The sequence below is a fragment of the Myxine glutinosa genome, chromosome 11, assembly GCF_964187855.1.
Source record: "Myxine glutinosa chromosome 11, kmMyxGlut1.1, whole genome shotgun sequence".
NCBI classification, from domain to species: domain Eukaryota; kingdom Metazoa; phylum Chordata; class Myxini; order Myxiniformes; family Myxinidae; genus Myxine; species Myxine glutinosa.
Window position 1 is genome coordinate 98,048,856 of NC_136271.1, and position 25,016 is coordinate 98,073,871.

General features: G+C 39.8%; 2 protein-coding genes across 2 annotated transcripts in view; one reads left to right on the forward strand and one right to left on the reverse strand.

The window, feature by feature from the left end:
• LOC144888277 (uncharacterized) overlaps positions 1–4,535 on the reverse strand; it is a 5,305-nt gene extending 770 nt beyond the window's left edge. The window contains exons 1-4 of the mRNA XM_078765924.1: positions 4,403–4,535; positions 4,196–4,295; positions 2,390–3,506; positions 1,649–1,930 (exon numbers count right to left, since the gene is read on the reverse strand). Coding sequence (XP_078622050.1) covers positions 1,649–1,930; positions 2,390–3,506; positions 4,196–4,295; positions 4,403–4,535 — 1,632 coding nt within the window. The remainder of the gene's footprint in view (positions 1–1,648; positions 1,931–2,389; positions 3,507–4,195; positions 4,296–4,402) is intronic.
• The window catches only part of WASHC4 (WASH complex subunit 4), a 124,264-nt gene that overhangs the window by 87,121 nt on the left and 12,127 nt on the right, over positions 1–25,016 (forward strand). The window contains exons 24-30 of the mRNA XM_068131439.2: positions 4,544–4,648; positions 4,746–4,880; positions 6,829–6,937; positions 7,188–7,254; positions 11,090–11,176; positions 12,190–12,337; positions 12,481–12,577. Coding sequence (XP_067987540.2) covers positions 4,544–4,648; positions 4,746–4,880; positions 6,829–6,937; positions 7,188–7,254; positions 11,090–11,176; positions 12,190–12,337; positions 12,481–12,577 — 748 coding nt within the window. The remainder of the gene's footprint in view (positions 1–4,543; positions 4,649–4,745; positions 4,881–6,828; positions 6,938–7,187; positions 7,255–11,089; positions 11,177–12,189; positions 12,338–12,480; positions 12,578–25,016) is intronic.

Genomic DNA, 25,016 nt, shown 5'->3' on the forward strand with positions numbered 1-25,016 from the left:
TGTCGGGAGTATGCATTCAACCACGTGCGGAGATAGAGATAGAGAGAGTGATAGAGAGAGTGAGAGTGAGAGTGAGAGAAAGAAAGAAAGAAAAAGAGAGAGAGAGAAAGAAAGAGAAAGACATATGGAGGAGTGAAGGTCAGACTGGGCCAAATCAGGGGTGATTCTCAATTTTTCATACTACAAGGTTGTAATTTACCTAAAACTTGTGGCTGGGTAACAGAAACAAAACCATGAAATTTTTTTTCAAAAATATTGACGTCTTACGGTAAAACAGCCCGTTACCATAGCAACCGTTACAGACGACTCAAAAAATTCTTAAAATCGATGATTTCTCAGGCTGTGTGTGACCCCCAGAGTTTATTCTGGTACCAAAAGATTCAGAATTGAAAGCCAAGGATGATTGGATAGCTTAACAATGTCTGTGACACAATTCAATACAACTTTTATTCCAAAAACTCATTTTCATCTCAAATTTAAGGCATTTGTTTGAAAAAAAAATGAAAATTTTGCTTTTTAATCATAGGATAATCATTAATCAGAGCTATAGTCAAATTAAATGTACTTTAAATTAACTTTTGTCATTGATTAAGCTTTTTTATCTCAAATTTAAGGTCTGACATTGAACATTGATAACAAAATAAAAAACCTAGTCCCAATTGTAATCAATGGAGGCCAATGACTTCTTAGTCACAACCTCAGTGGATGTTGCCAGTCCATGCAGCTTCTCCCTGACGCCCTTCACAACCCTGTATAGAGCCTGGAGCTGCGCCTCAGATGTGGGGGCCTTGTTAGTGTTCAAATCTGTGGCGAGTCCAAGTGTCCGCTCTGCTGCGTCATTGACAACTGGGAGGTTGGCCACAACTTCCTTGCCATGACGATAGCTGTCTGAGGTGGGCCACTGTGCAACGGGGAGCTTGACAAAACTGGAGTCGATACCCAAGAGTTCAAACATGCTCCAAGAGTCGTAACCAACAAAGTCTTTGTTGAGGGCTTTACTCCCCAATTGCTGTGAGGCTGGCATCTCCTGTATCATGTTATGTGCAGTCCCATGGTACCTGAGCATAGCCCTTCTCATAGTCTGCTTGTCAGATGACGTTCTGTCCGAGAAGAGTGCCAAAGAGACCAATCTCTCTGAGAGGTACCACAAATGGTTTTGTAGCTTCTCTCGGGCCACAGTCACAAAGGACAGAAATTTGGCAGGCCACTTTGTTGGATTCTTTGCGATACTGGCCTCAGCCTTGAGGAGGTTCTTCATCAGGTACAGGTCGTTAGATGGTGCATCTGCAGCACTGGTACATGTCAACCACGCTTTAGTGTAGAAGACTGACATGAATGCAGCGAGACTGGTTATGTCTACCAGCTCTTCGGGTGTGTAGATATCTCCCAGCTGCCGACGGAAGAGTGCCACCTTTATAGTGTATAAAGTCTTGCTCATCCAACGGGCGTGGTGGAATGCCCCAGGAGCTTTGATAGTGATGGTCCTCATACCATCAGGGACAGTCCCTCCAAGAAACAGCAGTGTGAGGTGTGCCAGCTCCAGGTAGTCGTGTCGAAGAGTCTCCTTTGTGCTATTCTCCATCCACGTCTGAAGGAAGGTGATGGTGGCATGTACATGGCCAGCCAGCTCTCTCTGTTGAGCAGACACCTCGACCAATGTGGAGTTGCCCTGGTCCAATTCACTCCAAGTGTTGAGCAGTCGCTTGAACAGCTGTTCATTAGGTCCTGTGGTGGGGCCATACACTATTGAGCAAGACGCCCCTCCAACCAAATCGTGGATGTGGTGCCGACACGCCAGTTGCAGAAGACTCCTGCCAAACTCAGTCTCCAGTCTTACTACGACTCCACTCTTGACCCCAGAGTTCACTGCCGTTGTATCGAAGACAAGAGCGCCTATCCTTGATGTGTCGATTGGGTGCTCATTGAGGACCTGGATAGAAAATAAATAGAATAAGGTAAAGACACCAATGATAACTTATATTCTACTAATAATAGAACATAAGTTAGAATATACTTTATAGACTAATATCAATTTTATCATTGATCAAATTAGTGTGGAATGCCAAATTGCTAATTTGCTTCATTATTATATTAACAATAACTAACATATTCCAAGTACATTCTTAATTTGATGTAGCTACTTACAAGTAGTTCTTTTTGTATAATTAAACAAAATCCACAACACCCTTTGGCTGTGGTACCTACAACTACACCGCTACTGTTACTTCACTTTTAGACTTTGGATATTTCAAGTTGGACAGTTTTACTGTCTTCAATGAACAAACATAAGAAACTTCCAAAATTTACAAAACTCAAATCTAAATTGTATAACTAAAAAGCGAAAAATAAGGATTGTTATTAACTTAACAGAACTGTAGAGCATAAATACCTGAATAATCTTTGCCGCCTCATTTTCAGCAGTTGACCTCCCTTCCATCCCAACAATTGACAGCAGTACCTCCTGGCCATCTGTCCCTGTCAGTATCACGGCCACTCGCTCCATGTCCTTGCCCACATGGGTTAGGGACTTGATCAGCTTCCCGTCCCAGTGCAGAGCATACATTTTGGAAGTGCTGTCACCAAGTTGCCACTTAGCGATGTCTCCCGCCTTCTCCACCCTCACAGACTGTCTCCTCCTCCCCGTTGTGTTCACTGATAGGTTGTACTGCTCCAGGTTCTTCCCGTCGTCTTTGTGAAAGGCAGCAGCCAGTTCTGTGATTGCCCTATTTGAAATTGCGTACTTGTCTGCAATCAAGCAGGCATCCTTTGGAACTCCTTCCAGCTTCTTGATGACCTTTGGGGATTGCACAGGAACAGTGTAGAGTGGTGTGTCAGTGGTCTCCTCAGAGTCATCAGTATCTTCTGATACATCTACATTAGGGGCAGTGCGCAGACAATCCCTATCTCTTCTCACCTGCTCTGCCTGCTGATCAAGAAACTTGCGCTTCCTCCTATTTGCTAATTTCTCATCGCTAGACCCAAGCGTTGCTGTACGTGTACAGCTATCCCCACGTACACCTTTTAGGTAAAGCCAGTCTTCTTTATCTCTCTTGTCTTGCTTCTCCACAGCTTGTGCTGCTTCCAATTTCTTCTCAACGTCAGGTTGAACGACCCAAAATGTCTGCCTCATATTTGCTAAGAAGTCCTTCCTTTTCTTGGTCTCTGCATCTGTCGTCCTACTCTTCTTACTCTTCCTTAGTTTGAACTCCTCAATATCCCTAAATATCATCTTCTCTATGGCTTGCCACGACATGAGGGTAAAACCGGTATTTCCCCACCAGTCCTGCAAGTCCTTCACTACAAGCTTGACTGCATCCTTTTTGCTAGACTGAAGGTGGCTGGTTTCCTGCAGATGTCTGTGATACCCATGGTACTGGAGCACAACCAGTTCCCCTGTTGGTGGATAAGGGCCAGTGAATCCCTGGTTTCCTGGTAGATTGAGGATGGGGGGACACTTTTCGAAGAGCCACAACACGGTCTTGGCTTTTGTATCCATGCCTAATTGCCTATGTGATGCATTGTAATAAAAAAAACAATTATTAATATAATGTTTGAATGAGAAAAGTAAACAAAAACAGCATACTTGCCTGATGAATGGTTACAGTAACAACCGAAAGCAGGCATTAAAATTAATGATTGTAAGCTGCTTTTGTTAACTTTTTTTAATTGAAATTAAGATGGCCAAATTGAAACAACGTTATAACAGTTATAAAAACTGGACAATACAAGGTTGTAAAAGACAATTTAAAGTAAATTTAATTTGATTAATGGTTATCCTATGATTAAAAAGCAAAATTTTCAATTTTTTTCCATGAATATGCTTGAAATTTCAGACAAAAATCAGTTTTTTGGATAAAAGTGGTATTGAATTGTGTCACAGACATTGTTAAGCTATCCAATCATCCTTGGCTTTCAATTCTGCATCTTTTGGTACCAGAATCAACTCTGGGGGTCAAACACAGCTTGAGAAATCGTCAATTTAGGCATTTTTTGAGTCGTCTGTAACTGTTGCTATGGTAACGGGCTGTCTGACCGTAAAACATCAATATTTTTGATTTTTTTTCTTCATGATTTTGTTCCTGATACTCACTCACAACTTTTAGGTAAATTACATTGAATTAGGAAAATCACCTCCGATTTGGCCCAGTCTAGCGGCCCTGAAGGTGTATTTTGTACTGGAAGTCATTTAAGTTACCATAGAAAAGAAAGAGTGTGTTGGTTAGCAGTGAGATCTGTATCGGTTGCCAATTTATGCAGCAGCTGCATCATTTTCTGGGGTTGCGGTTGTACCCCTGCTGCAGTGCCCCCTATTACCAATCAGCTGGTACTCATTCTGCCGGCCTTGGAATGATGACAGGGGCTCAAACTCAGGACCCTAAGATCTCATGCCAGCCACTTTAACCATTAAGCCAACACCAGTCTGGAAAGTGTTGAGTAGTGCAGTATTCAATGTTAATATCACAAACACTTTCCCTTTTTAATGTTTTATGTGTCACAGCAACATCATGATCCTGTTTTGTGTCGTCGTTAACCATCAAAACAGATTTTCATTGAGGGGTCGAGTAACAACAAGCATCTGAACACCATCAATATCCGGCACATTGCTAACTCGATCCGCACGCATGGGACCGGAATCATGAACACCACGGTGAGGGCACGGCGAGTCAGGTGAAATACAATTACATTGGTTTTGAGTCATTTTGAACATGCTGTTCGTGATACCTTGACCTTTCCCTATGTGCCAGGTGAACTTCACATATCAGTTCCTGCGGAAAAAGTTCTTCATCTTCAGTCAGTTCATGTATGACGAGCACATAAAGTCGAGGCTCATCAAAGACATCCGTTACGTCCGCGAGACAAAAGAGCAGAATGAGCAAAAGGTATGAACAAAACTTTGGTACACTTGGTTGGTTCTTTGCTACGAGATGTCTAAAAAGTTTTGCTGTCAATAACGTTTTCTCCTGACCATGAAACGAAACTTGGCATGGACGTTGGTCTATTTCTATGTAATGTCATCTGGTGCCGCTCTTTTTTCTCACAGCAATGGGTCGGAGGAAAATCCTTTTGACTTCCTCTTGCAACTGTAAAATATTATTTTCATCTGTATTTATATTTTTTTCCTCATGTTTTTTGTCTCCTTTATATAACACTCGGTGTGCCTGCCTGTTGCTTCCACGGATCGGTTTAATCAAAGGATCGCATGTTGTACTTCACAAGCATCTTGCGTGTATCTGAGAATCTCAATATGAATGTAAAATCCAACTTCCACAGTATTGTTTTTTTTTGTTTGTTTTTTTGTATACAGAATCGAGGCTCGTGTAAGAGCTAACACATTGAACATGAAAACATGCACAGACACATAAAACACACAATGAATGGAGTGGGAGACGAGAGGGGGAGAGAGAGAAGCATACAAGCACAACAACAGAAGAGAGCAGGGACGTCGTTAGATCTGTGGAAGGGAGAGGGCTGGGGGAGGAGTGAAGTGTACACAGTATAAAGCAAATGAACACTACTAGGAATTTCAGGAAAGAAGTTGGGGATTGAAAGAGGCGGATTTGGGGTGATTAAATGGTGGTAGAAAAGATCAAGGTTTTGGACGGGGGAAGATAAGAGATGGTGGTGAACAGCTGTTTTAAAGACCTGGAAGGAGGAGTGGGATTGAAGAGAGTGTGGGAAATTGTTCCAGAGGTGGGAGAAAAGAGGAATGAAAGAGTGAAGGTGAGCAGAGAGTCTTGATTTTGGCAGTTTCACCAGAAGAGGGTTGCTGGCAGATCTTGTGAGTCCTGCAGGAATAATTGAGGGACAGAGCACAGACAGAGCAGGTGGAGCAAGGCCGGAGAGGAGTCGGTAGAAGACAGACCACCAACCTGCCTGCGGTGAGCGAGTGGAAGGCCCTCAGAATCAGCTTCATCGTGGGAGATTCCAATGATTCTGAATTTTTGGTTTCAACAGCGTGAAGCCGAGCTAGGTGTGAGGCAGGAGCACCAGCCCAGAGGGGAGAGAAGTATTCCATTGAGCTGTGGATGAAAGCCTTGTATGTGGTGAGGAGCTCAGGTGTGCCAAGGAAGGACTTCGCACGACGGAGGATGCCCAGTCGGCGACTGGCTTTGGAGGCCAGCTTGGAAATGTGGTTTTCCCAGGAAAGATCATGGCAGATAGTGAGACCCAAACGCTTGAGTGACAGATCTCCTTTCAGATGATTGTTGAGAAAGAAGATAGGAGGGTTTTCCAGACGGTCTTTTCAGAGAGATATAGTGAGAGAGTGAGATTTGTCAGGATTGAAAGACATGTCGGGATTCAATGTTCCACTTGTTTGCCCTGTCTGTGATTTTGTCCAGGTCTGCAGAGAGTGAGGAGGCTGCAGACTGCAGATCTGAGGGATGAGTTATGGAGTGGCAGAGAGTGGAGTCATCAGCAAAGAGATAGAGAGGATTTTCCAGAGAGTTGGATAGATCATTGATGAAGAGCAAAAAAAGCACAGGGCCCAGAACACTACCTTGGGGAACTCCAGCCTGAACAGGAAGGTGAGATGCAAGGATTCCATTCAAGGCCACAAGTTGACTGCAACCAGAGAGGAAGTCGGCAAGCCATGTGTGGAGGTTTCCATGGTTTCCATGGTGCCAATTGAGTGATAATATCGGACTTGCAGTAATGGTGTAAGTTTGCCCGAGAGAGGCGGGTCGTTCCCTTACACTTTATCGTCGAATCGTTTTCAGACTATCGGATGTTCTAAGAGTATTGTACAATTAATATTATTTACCCTGATTTATCTGTTCCTTGCCCTTTCCCCTCACCTTCCTCTCCACTCGCAATGCATGTGCGAAGTACCCATTTGATCGGGCCGACAAGTTCAACCGTGGAATTCGGAAGCTTGGAGTTACACCTGATGGGCAGAGTTACCTCGACCAATTCAGACAACTCATCAGCCAGATCGGTACTCTTTATGGGGCAGAAAAGGTGGTAGATCAGGGCAGGGAGATGCTGCCAAGTAACAACGTTTTTGTGCGGTTCTAAGGATGGGTTAATACTTCCTGAATCACTGACAGTTACAAAAAGGTGGTGGTAACATTCAATTTGGTTATTCCGCAGATGTCGACAGATATCGATTTTATCAAAAATTATTCAGAGCTTCACTGCTTATGTTGGATGTTTTCTCCTCTTTTATTTACATTTTTGTCTTCCAGGTAATGCCATGGGCTATGTGCGCATGATCCGCTCTGGTGGCTTGCATTGCTGCAGCAATGCTATCCGGTACATGGTTGTGTGATTGTTTAATTGGCCAATTTAATTGACTTTATTTTTAAGCCCTTTCCATATTCCTTCAATATGTGTCTTCCTCGTTCATCCCATAAATTACACTTTGCTCCAAGCTCCCTTTTCTTTCTCTCCACACTATCCCTCACCTCCCTTTGCGCTCCATTCTTACTTCCTTTTCTTCTTTTTTTTCTTTTTTATTTTAGCGACCATTGTTCCATGCATACATCATAAGTCGATGCACCCGTAGAGTTGGACTTAGGGGATGCTTTAGGAAGTATGATGATTATCACTTTGTCATGTCCTGTAACAAATTGGGCCATCCAATCAAGATTGTGTGATTTAGACTTTAGTACTGGCGTTTTACGTGAATCGACTCATGATCATGCAATGTTGGTGCCTCAGCTCGGAGTAGGGAGGAGCTTGGACTCTGCGTGATCGTCGGTCGGAAGATGACGCGAGGTCCCAGAAAACGCCATTGTTTTTTTCATCAACTTGATTAATAATTGGAAGCTTTTATTGTGATGTTGATCTTCCACGTGTAATATGTGGTACAGCTATTTTTGGGGAAATTGCCCGACGAGTTTGGAAACATATAAAGAACAAACTGCTTGCTATCATATATATCTAATATATTAAAGTTATTAATTACACCAGTTATCGGGCGTGCATGCGTGCGTGCGTAAGCGAAGGACCGCATTCGAATTTGGTGTGTGGGTGCAACCCACGTCAAAATCCAAGATGGCCGCCGCCATGTATGTCTGAACCTTGTGAGCAGAATATCTTGAAAAATAAGCGAAGTACCAACTTCTAATCTGGTGTGTGGGTGTGTCTAGGCATTAGGAAGAACGCTATTGACAATTGGGTGGCCACGTCAAAATCCAAGATGGCCGCCTCCATGTATGTCTGAACCTTGTGAGCGAAATATCATATCGTAGCATGTTTTCTGCGTCTTCCACTTTGTCAACTCACATCACTTCACCGACGGGGGACCTAGGCGTAACGCTTGTTAATTATAAAAGTTATTAATATTAATTTTAATATATAAAAGAACAAATTGAGTACCAGCTTGCTGGGATGAATGATCACGGTGTGTACCCCGATTTAGAATAGGTGCACCGTATCCATGCGCATCGTAAGAGCGTGACCAAGGGTTGGCGTCAGGAAGGGCATCCGGCCATAAAAAAAACATTGCCTCAAACAGGGAACCATGATTGGCATGGGGCCCACAAGGCTAACCCCCGCTCTAGCGGGGAAAATGGCCTTAAAACGATCATTCATTCATTCATTCATTCATTCATTCATATAAAAGGAGCTTGGTCGTGGTGTGCTTGCATGAGTGCGTCCGACGTCCGTGCATGCGTCTGTGCATGCATCCGACCGTCGACGGGCCTTATATTCTAGTCTATATTATAAAGCAGGAGTGTCCATCCGTCCCGAAACTACTCCCTCAATTTTTGGCTCGCCCCGCCAAACCTTCTATGGAATGTTTTGGGGTCCCAGCGGATGTTGTAAGGTAGGTGGGACATTTCATAAGTTCACGATGATGTAAACACGATGACGAACATTTGCTCGTTTGATAATATCTCAACTTTTATCCATCCTAAGGTGAATAAGAAGTTTCAGAAATTTCTCACTACTACAATTATTAGTTTGACTTTCGATTTGTATGAAGTGTTTTGTATCCGCTCTTTCTAGCTGGCAGATTCATCTGTATTGGTTATCACATCAGATCGATCAATATTCATTTACCTCACGAGTGTTTTTAACATTGTATTTTGTTGTATCAATGCTCCATTATGTGTGATTGGAATGATTCTGTTTGGAATGAAAATATAGAGAGATTGAGTTTAAAGCAGAATGAGGAAATGATCTGAGGGTTTCCACCTGTGACATTCGTGGATTTGGCATTTGTAGTTAGTTTCTCCATTGACCACGTGCAGAAACATTCAGCTGCAGATTTTTTTTTTTGCCCAAGTCAAGGCATCGACAGCAATGAATGGCACAGGAATTGTGTGTGTGTGTGTGTGTGTGTGTGTGTGTGTGTGTGTGTGTGTGTGTGTGTGTGTGTGTGTGTGTGTGTGTGTGTGTGTGTGTGTGTGTGTGTGTGTGTGTGTGTGTGTGTGTGTGTGTGTGTGTGTGTGTGTGTGTGTGTGTGTGTGTGTGTGTGTGTGTGTGTGTGTGTGTGTGTGTGTGTGTGTGTGTGTGTGTGTGTGTGTGTGTGTGCGCGCGAGTGTGTGCGTGCGTGCGCTCAACATCAAAAGAAACATCAAATCTTTAGAAGGACACTCATTGAAATATCATATCTGTGATATTTCCAGCCAGACAACAACTCCATGCAAAAATGAAAAATATTTGAACACAGAGGTAAGTTCAGCTATCTTTACTAAACACGTCAATAAACAAGAGGTTGCCTCAATCACAAAAAAGTAAAAAGCATGAACATCACAAGGGGTGGTGCAACAAAAGTCACAGCACTGCAACACAAATGCACGCACCTGAATATAGTCAAAACAAAATGACAGGAATGGACACAACACTCCTAACAGTCAAGGACAGAATGACAGCAGTCCTCAATATCGTGTGTGCCCTCCCTGAGCTGTGATGCAGGCTGTACACCTCTGACGGATGCTTTGTACCAGGCGTCTGATGCGGTCCTGCGGAAGTCTGTCCCACTCCTCCTGCAAGCCTTGAATGAGCATTTGGCGATTGACAGCCGTTGAACTCCTCGATGCAAGACGTCGACCACGCTCATCCCATAAATGCTCAATGGGATTGGGTTCAGTGCAATAAGGCATCCATGGCATTCACTTCAACACCCTGTTCCTGGAAGAAGTTGGTGGTCAGGCATGCAGCATGGGGTCGAGCATTGTCCTGCTGGAAAACTGCCCCATGTTAAGTGAGGAGCTCAGAGCCGTGTTCAGGTTTGTGTACCACTGAAGGCGATGCAAGGATGACAGCCTGGCAGCGAGGATGATGTCAGCAAGAGGCTCGTCTGGTCCAATGGACGTTCCATGACAGGACCAAATGGGATGGTGCATGAACCTTGCCCCTGGCAGCCATGCCTGGAAAAGACGGGGCATGAACCTCGACCCCCGCCTAGCTCCTCCAGACAGATAAAAGACAGAAATCTTTTTCAAAATAACAATAAAAACAAGACACAGGGAGGTGAAATCCACTTCATGTGATGTGCGCACAGAATAAGACAAGTGTTCAGTTACATCCGTAGGATGTCTCATAAATAAAGATCGAAGCCTACCTGACGCTAGGCCGAGGTTTCAGACTTTAGCACGCTCACGAGGCTATGCCGTCAAATAAACTTTTCCAAGCCGTAATTTTGACGGGCTTTTTACCAGTATACTTGTATTTCCGATCTGCGTGTGTATATCATTTCTCTTATTGGTTTAGTGCAGCCCTTAATAGTGGTTTGATGGGACATTTCAGTTCCCACAGATTGGCTCCAGACTATATCCGGTGTGCACTGGCAGTTGTGCACGACTGCGTGTGATTAAAATGTAAGATAAGATCAGTGCCCTCAGGGGCGCGAAACCCAGTTAGAAAGCCACGTCACCCTCAGGTAAATGGGAATTAGATGGAGGACCTTGGGGGATATGGTCGACTAATTGGTGTTCGCGGTTGATTAGCAACATGCCCCGGATCGTGGTTTTTTTCCGTGCTCTGTGGCCTCAGGTCCGCTTGTTCGGGAAGAACTGAGGTTCCCCCTCGTAGGAGACCCCAAAAGCCACGACTGTAACATATATATATATTTTTTTTTTTTTTAAAGTTTCGTGTACACAACGGTGATGTGCTTTCTTTTTCACCTGTGGTGCAGGTTTGTGCCTGACCTGGAGGACATTGTGAACTTTCAGGAGCTTGCGAAGGAAGACAAACTCTCAGAAGAGACTTGTGCTGCTGCGAAGTAACCAATTTGAGGATTTTCACATTTTATTTGATTATTCTTTGTGAAGCCAGACACACAGTTCTGTAATATTCAACCGTTGTATTTATTTATCCCGCCCACCCCGTCCCCTTTAAGCGGACAATTCTAATCGGTCAGATCCACATTGGTTCAAGGTGGCATAAAATGTGTGGAAATCCCATGTGAATGCTGTAATCGTTACGTCACTAACTTTGGTAAATTGCTGGTGATTTGTTTAGATAGTTCAGATGTTAGGTTGGTGGCCTCTGTTTTTATTTTAAAATTAGCTTTCCACCGGGCTTGCTCCTTTTGCTATCTCAGCCCTCCGACCTCCTTCCTCCACCTCCCCCGTCCTCAACTCCTCCAGGATTCACAGGTTCTTCCATAACCCCTTCTGGGATGAACTCCCAAAATCCAGGCCTCATCTGTTTTGTTCTTTTCTCCAGTCTGTGGAATCACCTTATTGGGGCTGTTCCATCCCACTCTTCCATCCTGGGTTTTAAACAGGCAGTGCACCACAACCTCATGTCATCCTCCCATCTCTACCCATTAATTGTTTCTACCCATATTGACCCAACCCAACGCAATCCCCTTCCTGGCAGGTTTCTGGTGTTTCCTCCCCTCCTCCTCCTCCTTCTCCTCTCTCTCTCTCTCCATTTTTTTTCCTGTTCAATCATCCCTTTGCTTGATGTGTCCATCTGTTGCCCCACAGTCGGTTCGTCACCTTGCTCTTGCATGAGCCTCGATCTTTTGTAAATATAAAAATCACGTCTTCTTTGCCACTCTACATTTGGTGGGTAGTTGTGCAAAAAGGTATTTGGGAAAGAGTCCCAAGTGTGCACATCCGCTTTTCAGGAAATCCCAAAGTACCTTTTGTGAAAATTCCCAGAGACTTCCCATGAGACAAATTGTCCAGGATTTTCAGGGGCGAATCCCTCCAGTGTTTGGACCGGCTTTAGGGTGATACGGTGAGCAGAGCACCCGTGTTTACACTATTATTTCCTCTTACACAGGCAGTTGGATGTTGTGTTGGACATGCTGACGAAGAACTTTGCGGAAGGGACAGAGTATTTCAAGATGCTTGTTGCGGTCTTTGTGCCCGAGTTCCGTAGCTCCAAGAACATGCACCTTCGGAACTTCTACATCATACTGCCTCCTTTGGTAAACTTGTGTTTGCCATCCATCGGTTGGCAAAGCTGCCCTTTTGAATGGATATTATCTTTTTGGTGATGACTGTTTTTAAAGGATTTTTCTTTTACTTCAGTGCATCTTTCATTTGCAAATGAAATTGTGCTCTTTGCTAGATTTTGAACTTCGTAGAACATTCCATCAGCTGCAAGGAGAAGTTGAACAAGAAGAACAAACTTGGAGCTTCGTTCACAGATGATGGCTTCGCTATGGGTTGGTATCGGCATCTGCTCGGTCTATCTTGTGCTGTTTTTTGTTGTGGGAATCTAAATTCCAGGTTTGCCTTGTTCTCCAGTGTGCTGCCTTTGCACTTGGCATTCAAGAGTTTATCGTCTTTTCATTCCCTCTGCACCTTTTCCCTTTATGTAATGCAAGATCTGTACCTACCATGACGTGAGGATACATCAGGAGAATTGTGCTTCCTTTGTACTCTCAAGTGTACCATTCCGAGGGGCATAACTGTTGTGAGATGATCCGATCTGTGAGCAGAGTTGACCTGTTGTATTTCCTCATGAAAGAGCTGTCAAAAATACAGACACTAATCACATGCTCGCATGAAAATGGAGACATCAGACTAATTTGGTCATTGACCTTTGCGGAAGTTCCTTCATGGAACACATTGGGTACTGATGGCACAATCTAGTGCGCGCACTTTTCTCTTTAGCGCAGGCACCTGTAACAGCAGGCACCTTTAGTGAGAAAACTCCATAATGGATAGCAACCCATGGGGTGTATCCGTGCTCTATCCTCTAAATGCTGAGCAGCAAGCAAGGAAGTGTACGTCATTTTTAAAGTGTTTGGTATGACTCGGCCGGGGGTCGGGTTTGAACCACCGACCTCCTCGACTCAGAGCGGACGCCCTAACCATTACGCCACCATAATAACCACACACAAATCTGATAACCATAATTTTTGGCTATACACTGCTTATCCTGTTGTGGTGTCATTTGCTTGTTTCATTTATCAGTCCCCTACTGGTTTCACTGGAGTGGACTATAGGTTTGCTCTCCGTACGGCCGTCCGTCTATCCGTCCCACCTGTGGTTTTCCAGAGTTTTCCCCCATACCTTTTAACATATTCAATTGAAACTTAGTAAATGGTTTTACCATGATAACTTACAGAACAAGTTTGAGTTTTGGGGCATTTCCAGTTTCATGCTGATCTTTGCATTGGTAACGAGTTACACCCCTTAGTTTTGATTGTCAGCCACACACACACACTGTCATCATGCCTCACTTGAGTCTTTGCCACTTAGCTGAGCTAAAAATGGTGCAAATATTCTGAAATTGCAATCTATTCTGGAGCCTTTCATACATGAAACTATTTGTCCTACTGTATATGGCTCACAATTGCTGAGTGCTTGGAACAAGAACATTCATTGGGATTGCTAGGGGACATGTATTCACTGTGTGCTTGTTACTTCTGCCGCCAAAGGTGTACGGAGGTTATGTTTTCACCCCTATCTTTGTTTGTTTGTCTGCCTCGCTCTCTCTGAGAACAGGATATCTCACATCTGAATATATTCAAAAAGTTTCAGCCGAATCCGTCAAAAAAGTTGTAAATGGATTTGGCCGAAATTTGGCGGTCAAGTTGAGTGTGTGACAAGGGGGAAATAATTACATTTTGGTGAAGATGAGGATCCGGATACTGGAATTTTTCAGTGATTCTTCATCATAGAGTGAAAGGGCTAAAACCGATATATAACACAATATCTCAAAAGCTCGTGCCCGGATTCGGACGAAACTTGGACAGGTTGGGTGTGTCACAAGGACGAATCAATTTCATTTTGGCGAAGATACCAATCCGGATCTCGATACAAGAACTTTATAATTTTCAAGTAATTCTTCACCATTGATAGATGGGGCAAAAAACGATAAATAGCATGATGTTTGAAAAGGTTGTGGATGAGTTTGTTGTGTGACAAATACAAACTGATTCGATTTTAGTTCAGGTCCGGATTCAGATCCAGCCTATCAGTGGGATACAAAACAAACTGTTCAGCCTGGCGGAGGTATGCGATGGTATGTATGACAGCTCACTTACTCTGCCTGGACAATATGGTACGTTTAACGTCCACCAACTAATGCCGGCAGATGAGATGCTAAGGTTAATGTAGATCCGAGGGACAGCACACACATTGATGCCCTGCCATGCCTGTGACACACCAGGATGACATTTTGTTTCTGGGCCGAGATTCAAACCCAGCTGGAGGCCATCCCTGCCAGCACATAAGTCTCACCAACAGTCAAGACTTTACCTGGGCCAACCACATAGCAAAGCTTGCCTTTAAAGTAGACTGGGCATCCTCCGTCTATCCAAGTCTTTTCCTAGGAAATCAGAGCTACTTGCAGTCGATAAGCTCTTTCTCTGTATCTCCACCATGGGCTGGCTCCCCAGCATCACATCTGTCTTTGCTCGACTCTATAGAATATAAAGCTCTCAAAATTATTGGAATCTCCCATGATGACGTCGGAGCACTAGGTCTGTTGCTCAGATCCAGGACAGGACGGAGGCCTTTGTTTTATACCGTCTATTCTCCAACATTGCTCCATTGGTTCTCTCAGTCCTCCGACCTTCCCTATGTACTCCAGGATGCACGAGTTCTTCCAGTAACCTTATCCTGGTTAAATTTCCAAAATCCAGGCTGACTCCACACCTAAACTCTTTTATTCCTCACTTCTCTGGTCTATGGAACCACCTTTCAGAGGTTGCTCTGTCTCACTCTTCCATTGAGGGATTGAAGCAAGCAGTGCATCACCACTGTGTGTCATTCATAATTCTGATTCCTGACCTTTATTACACCTATTTTTTTTTTTTTTTTTTTTTTTTTTTTTTTTTGGTATACTGAATCGAGGCTCGTGAAAGAGCTAACATTTACTTCACAAACAAATCAACCAGACAAACAAAATATATAAAAAGAGGGAGCGGAAGACAAGAGAAGGGGAAGCACACAAACACTTGAGAGCACACAACATTTAAGAGCAGGGAGATGTGTGGGAGGGAGAGGGCTTGGGGGGAGGAGGCGTGGGAAGGGGGGGGGGGGGGGGGTTGGAGAAGTATAAAACCTTAACCTTTGCTAACCTTAACCTTAACCTTAACCTTTGCTAACCTTAACCTTAAACCTTAACCTTTGCTAACCCAACTATCTCACCTGCTAGTTTCATTGTTTCCTCCCCTCCCCCCTCTCCTTTTTTTCCTTTTCCATTCATTCCCTTGATGTTTGTCCCATACTCAGCTCTACCTTGCTCTTCCCTGAGCCTCGTTCTTGCAAAGACTCGAACGGCAACCTTGCGCCGTTGACCGATATGCCTCCTCCATCATTAGTACATCATTGTACATACTTGTACCAAGTTTGAGTTGAATCTATTCAGCTGTTCTCAAGTATCACATTTCAATTCAATTCAGTTCAACTTTATTATCATTGTACAGTGTACTGGGTAACAGTTCAGCCGTAAAACATTGCTTCAAAAAGGGGACCGAAAAACAACAACAACCACAGTTCCCGAAAAAGGCCAACCCCCGCTTGCGGGGAAAAATGGCCTCTAAAGGTGGTTTTTTTAGTGTACAAATACAAGGTACAACGAAAAGTGAGCTTGCAAGCTCCCAATATACGGTGCAAAACGCCATTGTATGTAAATGATGAAATGTAAACATGGAGTGTAAACAGTTACTATACAGGTACTACAGTGCATTCAGAAAGTATTCAGACCCCTTCACTTTTTTCACATTTTGTTATGTTGCAGCCTTATGCTGAAATCGTTTAAATTCATTTTTTCCCTCATCAATCTGCACTCAATACCCCATAATGACAAAGAGAAAACAGGATTTTCCCCAAGACGGAAGCCTCTCCTCAGTGAAAGACACATGAAAGCCCGCTTGGAGTTTGCAAAAAAGCACCTAAAGGACTCAGACTGTGAGAAACAAGATTCTGTGGTGGTATGTCCGGCGGCGGGAAGTAGCCAATGTATTGGCTGAGTTAGTGGTATGTGACCGAGTTCAGCTGGGTAACAGCCCTAGGGAAAACGCTGTTCCTGAGGCTAGTCGTGCGGGCTCGAATTCATCTGAAGCGTCTCCCAGATGGCAGGAGAGCCGTGGCTGGGGTGGGTGGGGTCCTTGATGATGCTGCGTGTTCTCTGCAGGCAACGTTTCTGATAGATGGCCTGAATACCTGGTAGCTGGGTGCTGTTGATGTACTGGGAAGTTTTAACTACCTGCTGCAGAGCTTTCTGGTCAGAGGTGGAGCAGCTGCCATACCACACCGGAATGAAGTTTGTCAGGATGCTCTCTATTGTGCAATGGTAGAAGTTGTGGAGAAGCTGGGGGGACAGAATGGCTCTCTTCAGCCCTCCTTAGGAAGCATAGATGCTGCTGAGCCTTCTTCACCAGAGAGGAGGAGTTGAGGGACCCTGAAAGGTCCTGCATAATGTAGACGTCCAGGAACTTGAAGCTGTGGACCCCATCCACCTCTGCCTCATCGATGTAGATGGGGGTGTCTGCTGCCGCCTCTGGACTTCCTGAAGTCCACAATGAGCTCCTTGGGCTTCTTGGTGTTGAGGGCCAATTGTTTTCAGAGCTCCAAATCACAAGGTGTTGGACCTCCTCTCTGTAGGCTGACTCATCATTGTTGGTGATCAAGCCTACCGCCGTGGTGTCGTCCGCAAACTTGACGATTGTGTTGGAGTTGCGGACAGGCACACAGTCATGACTGAAGAGGGAGGAGAGAACGGGGCTCAGCACGCATCCTTGTGGAGCCCCGGTACTCAGGAGTAGTGTAATAATGTTGCTTCTGGGACACCTCCGTTTAACATGGGAAATCCCTATCTAATGTCATTTACCCCCTTGTCTTTTTCAAAAATCATAAACACCTCTATTTCTCCCACCCTCATCTTTATGAACCTTTTGTCTGTAGTACCTATCCTTAATGTTGTTCATTAGACCACTCAAACACTACAAATATTTGTTTTCTCTTATAGACCTATCATCCTTCTTCTACATATCATCTGGCAGATTAATCTTTGACCCATTCACTTCCATATTAATTCTTTCCCTCCCTCATTGTCCCTAAAGACCTCTATTTCTCTCACCCTGTTCTTTACGAACCTTCTAACCTTTTGACATGTTATCCTTATTCATTAGACCACTTAAACACCTGTGATCCTTCTGACCTTATGGACCTTTTAACCTTTTACTCTTAATATCATCTGGTGAATATAACCCACTCAAACATCGACCCGACAAATATTTGTTTATGTGTGGGAAATAATTTAATTCTCCTACAACTCTCCTCACCGTCTAATATATTAACAAAAAATATGTTTGAGTTTGGTTCTTTATTAAGATATTTTAACTGAGCTAAGATAAAATGGTAAACCTCCCTCAATGTTCTTGTTTGAGCGCCTCCAGTGCCACATACCATTTTTAAATTAAAGTATATATTTTCCTGACAACCATCAAAGTTTTCCGACCACTCAAAAATATTTCCATCTTTTTTACCCAATTCACCGGTATTTAAATTAATTCTCTTATTTGTTTTGTGAATTTTTTTACCAGTTGCCTTTTCAATTATACCTATTTGATATTTTTCACATTCGTTATGTTTTCCATTTATATACCAAGGTTGATTACACCTCCACTCTTTAGTCTGGTTAATACTTGGTTCTATCATTTATATAATAGTAAAAAAGGAGGCGGTAGCCCGTTAAAATCCCTAACCCCCTTTTTAACTTATCACTTATATACTTATATAACCATAAGGGAGACTATCAATTCCATTTTCTAAAATAAACCTCTTATCATCAAAAGCCCCCAATGCTTTCTTATTTATCTCTTCTGAATATAATTGATGTTTATAACTTCTTATTCCATTAATCTTTCTAAACTCTTCTTTCTTTGTTGTTAAACAGTTATAATAATCCTTAAAGTTTATTGTTTCTTTAATAACATTTTTCTTTACACCTTTTAACTTCTTATCAGTCTTTTCAACGTTATTCACAATGTATTTATAAGCATAAGCCTTTGACCTCAATCCCACAAATTCACTCATAACATTTCCTCCTAATTCATCCTTGAACTTTCCAATCACCTTTTTATTTTTAGAAGAGAACAACTCACTCTCTGGACTGTAATTACTCGTGTCATAGATATTAATGTCTCTTTTCATGTCTGAATAAACATCGTTGGTATTAATTTTCAAAATAAAACTATCTGTATCCATATAAAGTAGATTAACATCATTTTGATATTTCTTCAAGTTATTATAAAAGTAATCATACATTAATGACTTTGATAAATCAAGAATTGTTGTTCCAATATAAATAGGTTTGTTCATTTCAATACTCTCTTTAATCAAATGGATCGCACAAAAGTTCTCAGTAAAGACCTCAGCTCGAGTAAAACTCGGTCTATTAATTAATTTTGATGCTTGTTCCCAAGATGTTGATAGTCTGATATTTTGTCTTTTCCTCACATTCTCCATAGTCTTACCAAAGACCGCATTATTCATCAATTTATAAAAGTCTTTCTCAAAATCTGTTTTTGACTCTGTTCTTCTTTGTGTATTAAAATCAATGTACCCCTTTAACCAATGACTTTGATTGAACTTTAGAACCCTATGGATCTTCTCTACTCTTAGACCTTTTGATAAATATTGTCGCAAATTTCTTTGGTGTAGAACATAATTTTTCTTGTTATATAATGTAGTAAGTAATTTTTCTGTTGATTCACCTATATCAAACGATCGTTGATAATCACTCAACCATTCTTTCTTTGGACTTTCTTTCTCACAAGCAAATGGGAGATCTTTGTGTAGGTTATGGAGTTCCTCTGGATATTTTAAATCAATTTCAAAATAATAACCAACTTTTTCTTCATCCAATTCTTTTTGTGTAGAGATACATACATCTTGTAAAACGTTTTTGTAGTCTTTTTCCTTTACCCATCTAAGTTTTCCATAAGGAAGAGCCTGAGACATTGCCCAGCCATACAGGTTGTTCGCGTCATAGTACATCAAGTAAGAACTCTCTTTCGTTGGATCATAATTTGGAAGATATTTGTTATTTGCTTTTGCGTATCTACTCGAGCAGACTTGTGAAATTCCACCTCTTTTTGCCTTTTCAATCATCAAAAGCATATCAACATCGGTTATCAAATCCAAATCTTGTTTTGTCATTTTTAACATTGCACTCCAGGCCAATCCAGGTGCTGTGTAGTAGTGAGCAGGATCCAATCCATATCCAGTGCGACAAACAGATCTAAAGGCTTCAAATACATCAGCCAATAAAAGCACATCAGTTTTGAGATACAAATCGTGATACTCGCCAAGATTCTTGATGTTATATTTTTCCCAAACATTTTGTGCGTGTACATAATCTTTATCAGATATATTACTGTTGTTTAATTTGTTATAGAAATTTTCTTTTGAAGGAAGTTGTGTTTCATTGAATCTCTCAAATGAGTCCATATAGTCATAGGGGTAAATTCCCTTTTGTGTTAGAAAATCTTTATCTAAAAAATACTCTGAAAGACATGGAAACTCTTTTAGATTTTGAACCAAGTTAACCAATGGACTTGCCATGAATTTAAATGTATCAAGAAATCTGATATGAGTAATAGGAGATGTGTGAATTGTTTTTGTGAATGAAATGTATTTCTGATCCGTGTTTGGAATTGCTGAGATACTTCCAGAAGTCTTTGAGAGTTCCTTGATAAATAGATGTGTATCATAATGAGCGTTGTTATGAAGAAAGACAGGAATGAAAGAGGGGAGTTGATAATTAATATTACAACTTTGATGAGCCGGACCTCTATATTTACCAGTGAGATGACAATGGTCTCTAACCTTTAGACCTTTACCAATTTTCTCCTCACAAATATGACAGACATTATTTTTTATAAATTCCCTTTTTTCTTTACTTGTTAAGGACATTGGTTTATTGGTTTCTCTCATTATCTTGGTTAATCGAACACAGTCTTTTTCTAGTCGTTTCACAAACTCCTCTGGGGTATTTGAGCCTCTATACATCTCTAACTTGTTATATTTATCACCAACGGATGATTTGATATAATAACAAAAACCACAAGGAGTATGTTTTTGATATTTATTTGTGTATGATTCTTTTGGATCTTGAGAAGCAGTATCAATTTTTTCTAAAATACTTTCAAAATCAGCATATATAACAAATGGATGTTTGATCTTTTTATTTTCATCTTTGAATGTGATCTTTGAGCCTTCTTTAGGCATATTGATTACCGTTGATTTATGTTCGCCACAATAATTTGAATGTTTATCTAATCTTTCTTGTGAATTGAAGAAGTTAAGACAACGCAAACAAATATATATTTTATTTGTTCTCTTACAGACTTGTGGTTTTATTAATTTAGCAATATCTTTGATGTATGTATAATGTGAATTTTCGCCTGAATTAAAATATAGAAGATTAATATGAGTTTGTTTACAATTGTCAGAAAGCTTTAAAACCTGGATGTTGTTTGTTTCTGTTAGACCATAAACATTAACTGATAAATTATTCATCTTTTCAAATTTAGGAATATCATTTAAAGTCATCGGAAACTTTAGATCTTTCGTATTTAATGTATTCTCATATTTTTTATAATGAGATACTCTTTCATCATGAAAATGTGGAGGATGTAAGTGTGCTAAAATAGACCAGAGAAAACATTTATTGTCTTTATTTTTGATATTGATAACTGCTTTTCTATTTTTGATAACACTGGGTAAATCAATGTAAGAAGAAGCTTTTAGAGGATCTGATTTAAGAATATGAATGTCTATGTAAATAATTTTTCCTATATTGAATCCACTTCCTACGATTGAATTATCCACATCTTGCTCTTGTTTAATAAGTTCATCATAGACTCCTGATGTTTTAAAATCTTGATATGAAGATATAAAGTGTGGCTCAGTTCTCATGTATGGTGCATCTATAACTCCTTCATCCTTTGTCATTTCTAATTTTACTCCCATATAAAATTTAAGTGGTTTCATTTCCTTTAGTGTTTTTTCAATCAACGTTTGAACAGCAGGTTTAACTATTTCTACAGCATCAACTATAGACTCTGGTTCAGGAGGTTTGAAGTTAAAGACTCTTATTTTAATATGTCCTTTGAATGCTCCATCAGAGTTTTTAGTTGTGATAAAATTTGATAAATGTAGATTTGTTTTAAGATGTATTTTGAAGCCTTTCTTGAGGATATTTTTATTACATGTAGAACAGTGTTTTGTTTCAGGTGGAAGAGGGGAAAGTTTGTTAAAAATGTTGTATGTATGTTTTGCGGTGAGAATATGTTGTTTATAATATTTTACTTCCTTCTCGCAAGTATCACAATAAACCATATTTATAGCGTGAGAAAACGTGGTTTTATATATATATCACTGTGCTTAAAATAAAACACTTTTGGGCTTTACAGCTCCGTTTTATATATATCGCTGTGCTTAAACTAAAACACTTTTTCACTCAGAATCATCTAAGTCATAACTATCACATGAATACTCAGAATCATACTCAGAGTCATCAATAAAGCTACTCTCACAACTATCATTTGAGCACAAACTATTAGTATCATAACTATCATCTGTGTTCAATGAAATAGTAAAATCTTCACTGCTGTATTGACTCATATTTATAGGGACACAAAGAGTTTATTGTGTTCAAAATTAGTTTATTTATTTTTTCATTAAGAATTACTAATTGATCTGGATTTAATATTTCCTTTGTTAATTTAAAAAGATCATTATCGAGTTTCGTATATCTTGGAGGCATTCCATCTCGATTACAACATGAATCTTCAGAGTCAGATGAATTTCCTGACCCTAGCGGAATAGTTGAACATAGTACTATATCATAATCACCATGATCTTCTGAGTCAGAGTCAGATGAAATATCTTCGAATATTCTATGTCTTCTTAAACATCTATCCAATTTAAACAAAAAAAAAATTTCTTTACTTTCATGTCTTATAATAATTTTATTTAGGTGCATTATCCCATCAAAATCACATTTAATTTCTCCAGTAATTGGATTCTCTCCATTTAATAATCTATAATTAGTAGCAGATCTAATGTCTGCAATAAATTTAAAATATAAATTAACACGGAATGATCTATCAGTATATTCTTTTTCATCATCATCAAGCAAATCTAAAACTTTTTTAATTTGGTCAATAATTATTGAATCAACACTAATTAATTTATTCCAACTCATCCTAAATTTAATTCTTCCATCGGACCAATTTAAGTTTGTTATTGATTCGTCTTCACGATGATAACCAAGCAGAGTATCAGTTCTTCCGATAGGCTCTCTAAGAATTCTGTTAAGAGATTCAATTGTGTTTTGAATTGTGTGCCCCATTTATATATGAAAACTTTACTTAAACTAAATAACATTTCCATCGAGCCCAATAATTTTTCTTTCAATATCCTTTTGGATAATAATATTTTTTACATTAAAAGTTATCTTCAAATAATCTTTAATTATAATTGACCTAAATGTCATCTCCCCGGTTATGATTTTATTATTAACATCAATATCTGTTTTATTAAAAAATATACATACATCTCCTTTACTTGAGTTGATGGTCTTATCATTAAGTTCCAAAGAAGTGGAGTCCAATTTTTCACCAATCTTTTCATAAATAGCCATTAGAAGGGGGGAGACATGATCCAAATAGACTTTTATCGATTTTTTAGCTGGAATAGAAAATCCGCGGCCTTTAAACATAATTGATGGACTAATATTATCATTTAATTCGGGATAAACCCAAAAATTACCATATTTATCTTTGTTCAACTTTACATCTTTGACACAATCAATAGAACCTTCGGTAATAGATTGAAATTGGTCTTTTGTGTTGTGAAACATTGTATTTATTAATGAATAAACTTGCGTTTAGTTTAAGTAAAAATTTACTATATAAATATGATAAGTTCTGAAGGATATTTAGAATTTCCAGACTCTCCATATGATAAATTAGAGAATTGTCCGGCTTGTGATAGAATAGGGCTTAATAATGAGGGTTCATATAAACAATGTATTTTCTGTGATTTAATTTTAATTAATGATAATAAAAAATATAAAAAAATATATAACTCTTTTAAATTAGAACCAAAAATGAATTACTTTACAAGATTAATAAGAGAGATGAATGTTAAGTATTGTGATGATAATACACCATTTCTTTCAAGGGAAGAGACTAATTGTATTGAGGAAATGTATAAGGGTTTAATGATATTTATTATTCAAAATAATTTTAATGGAAATGTTAATACAAGATACTATATAAATAAAATAATGAATTATTTTGAAATTAAACCCGAACTCAGGATAAAATATAGAGTTTCTAAAATAGCTCAAAAGAAGTTAGATGACTTGTTTTCCAAATATATAAATGAATGATTTTTTACCCGTTTGGGAAAATAAGATAAAATTTAATAACCATAAAAACATTCCAAATTCATTGAGATGTCTAATAGTTGGTTCAAGCGGATGTGGGAAAACCTGTTTACTTTTAAAGATGCTCCTTGGTTCTAATTTTTTAGATTATGATAATTTAATAATTTTTACAAAGTCAAGTTTTCAACCCGAGTATCAACTACTCTCACAGGGTTTTAATGCAGGTCTTAAAAAGGAAGACATTATCGGTTTATTTAAACTTCAAAACAAACTAAATGATTATAACATTGAGGATATAATACAACTATTTTGTGATACACAGAAATCAAAATCGAAACCCATAACTTGTATTCTCAGTGATAATACGGATGATATACCTTCACCTCAAGATTTAGATAAATCAAAAAAGAACCTCGTCATCTTTGATGATTGTGTTAATGAGAGAAACCAAACAGTAATGGATAGCTACTATACAAGAGGGAGACATTCTTCTTGTAATTGTATATATCTTAGTCAATCATATTTTCAACTCCCTCGACGCTCAATAAGAAACAATGCCAATACTTTTATTTTATTTAAGTTAAATTCAATAGATGTAAATAATTTTTGGAGAGATAATTGCTCTACGTTATGTAGTAAAAAAGAATTCGAAAATTATATGAAACACACGATTGGAAAATATAAATATATTGTTGTGAAACAAGATGAGATACTAAATGATATTTTTCAATACTAAATGAATACCGAAGAAAGAGAAAGAAAGTTTAAGGAACATCAACAATTAGTTTCAAAAGTTGTTAAACAACAGGAAGAGATAAAGAAGAAACGGAGACAGAAACTAACTGGTGAAGAAGCCTTTGAAAGAAAACAAGAGAAATTCTTTAAACCACTTTTGAAAACTCAACACTCACCTACAGTTCCCACGGTAGAATTTACTCCGAAAAAACTTCAAATGCTCAAAGATTTTAGTCAGATAACAAAACAAGAACTTGGTGAATTAGAATATGATGACGAGGGATTATTTCGGAAACTTGAGGAGGTAAATCAACCCCCTAATTATGTTGTGGAAGCTCTTCAAAACAATGAATATTCGGCGGGTTCAAAAACCAGAGCAGGTCTCATTCCAACAGAAAAACCAGCAGTGTTTCATCTTGTGGAAGAAAAGGTATTGATATTTAATGATGAATTGATGTTCTTGAGTTCTACTCAACCAAATGTTAAATTAACTCCAAGATTAATGTTTC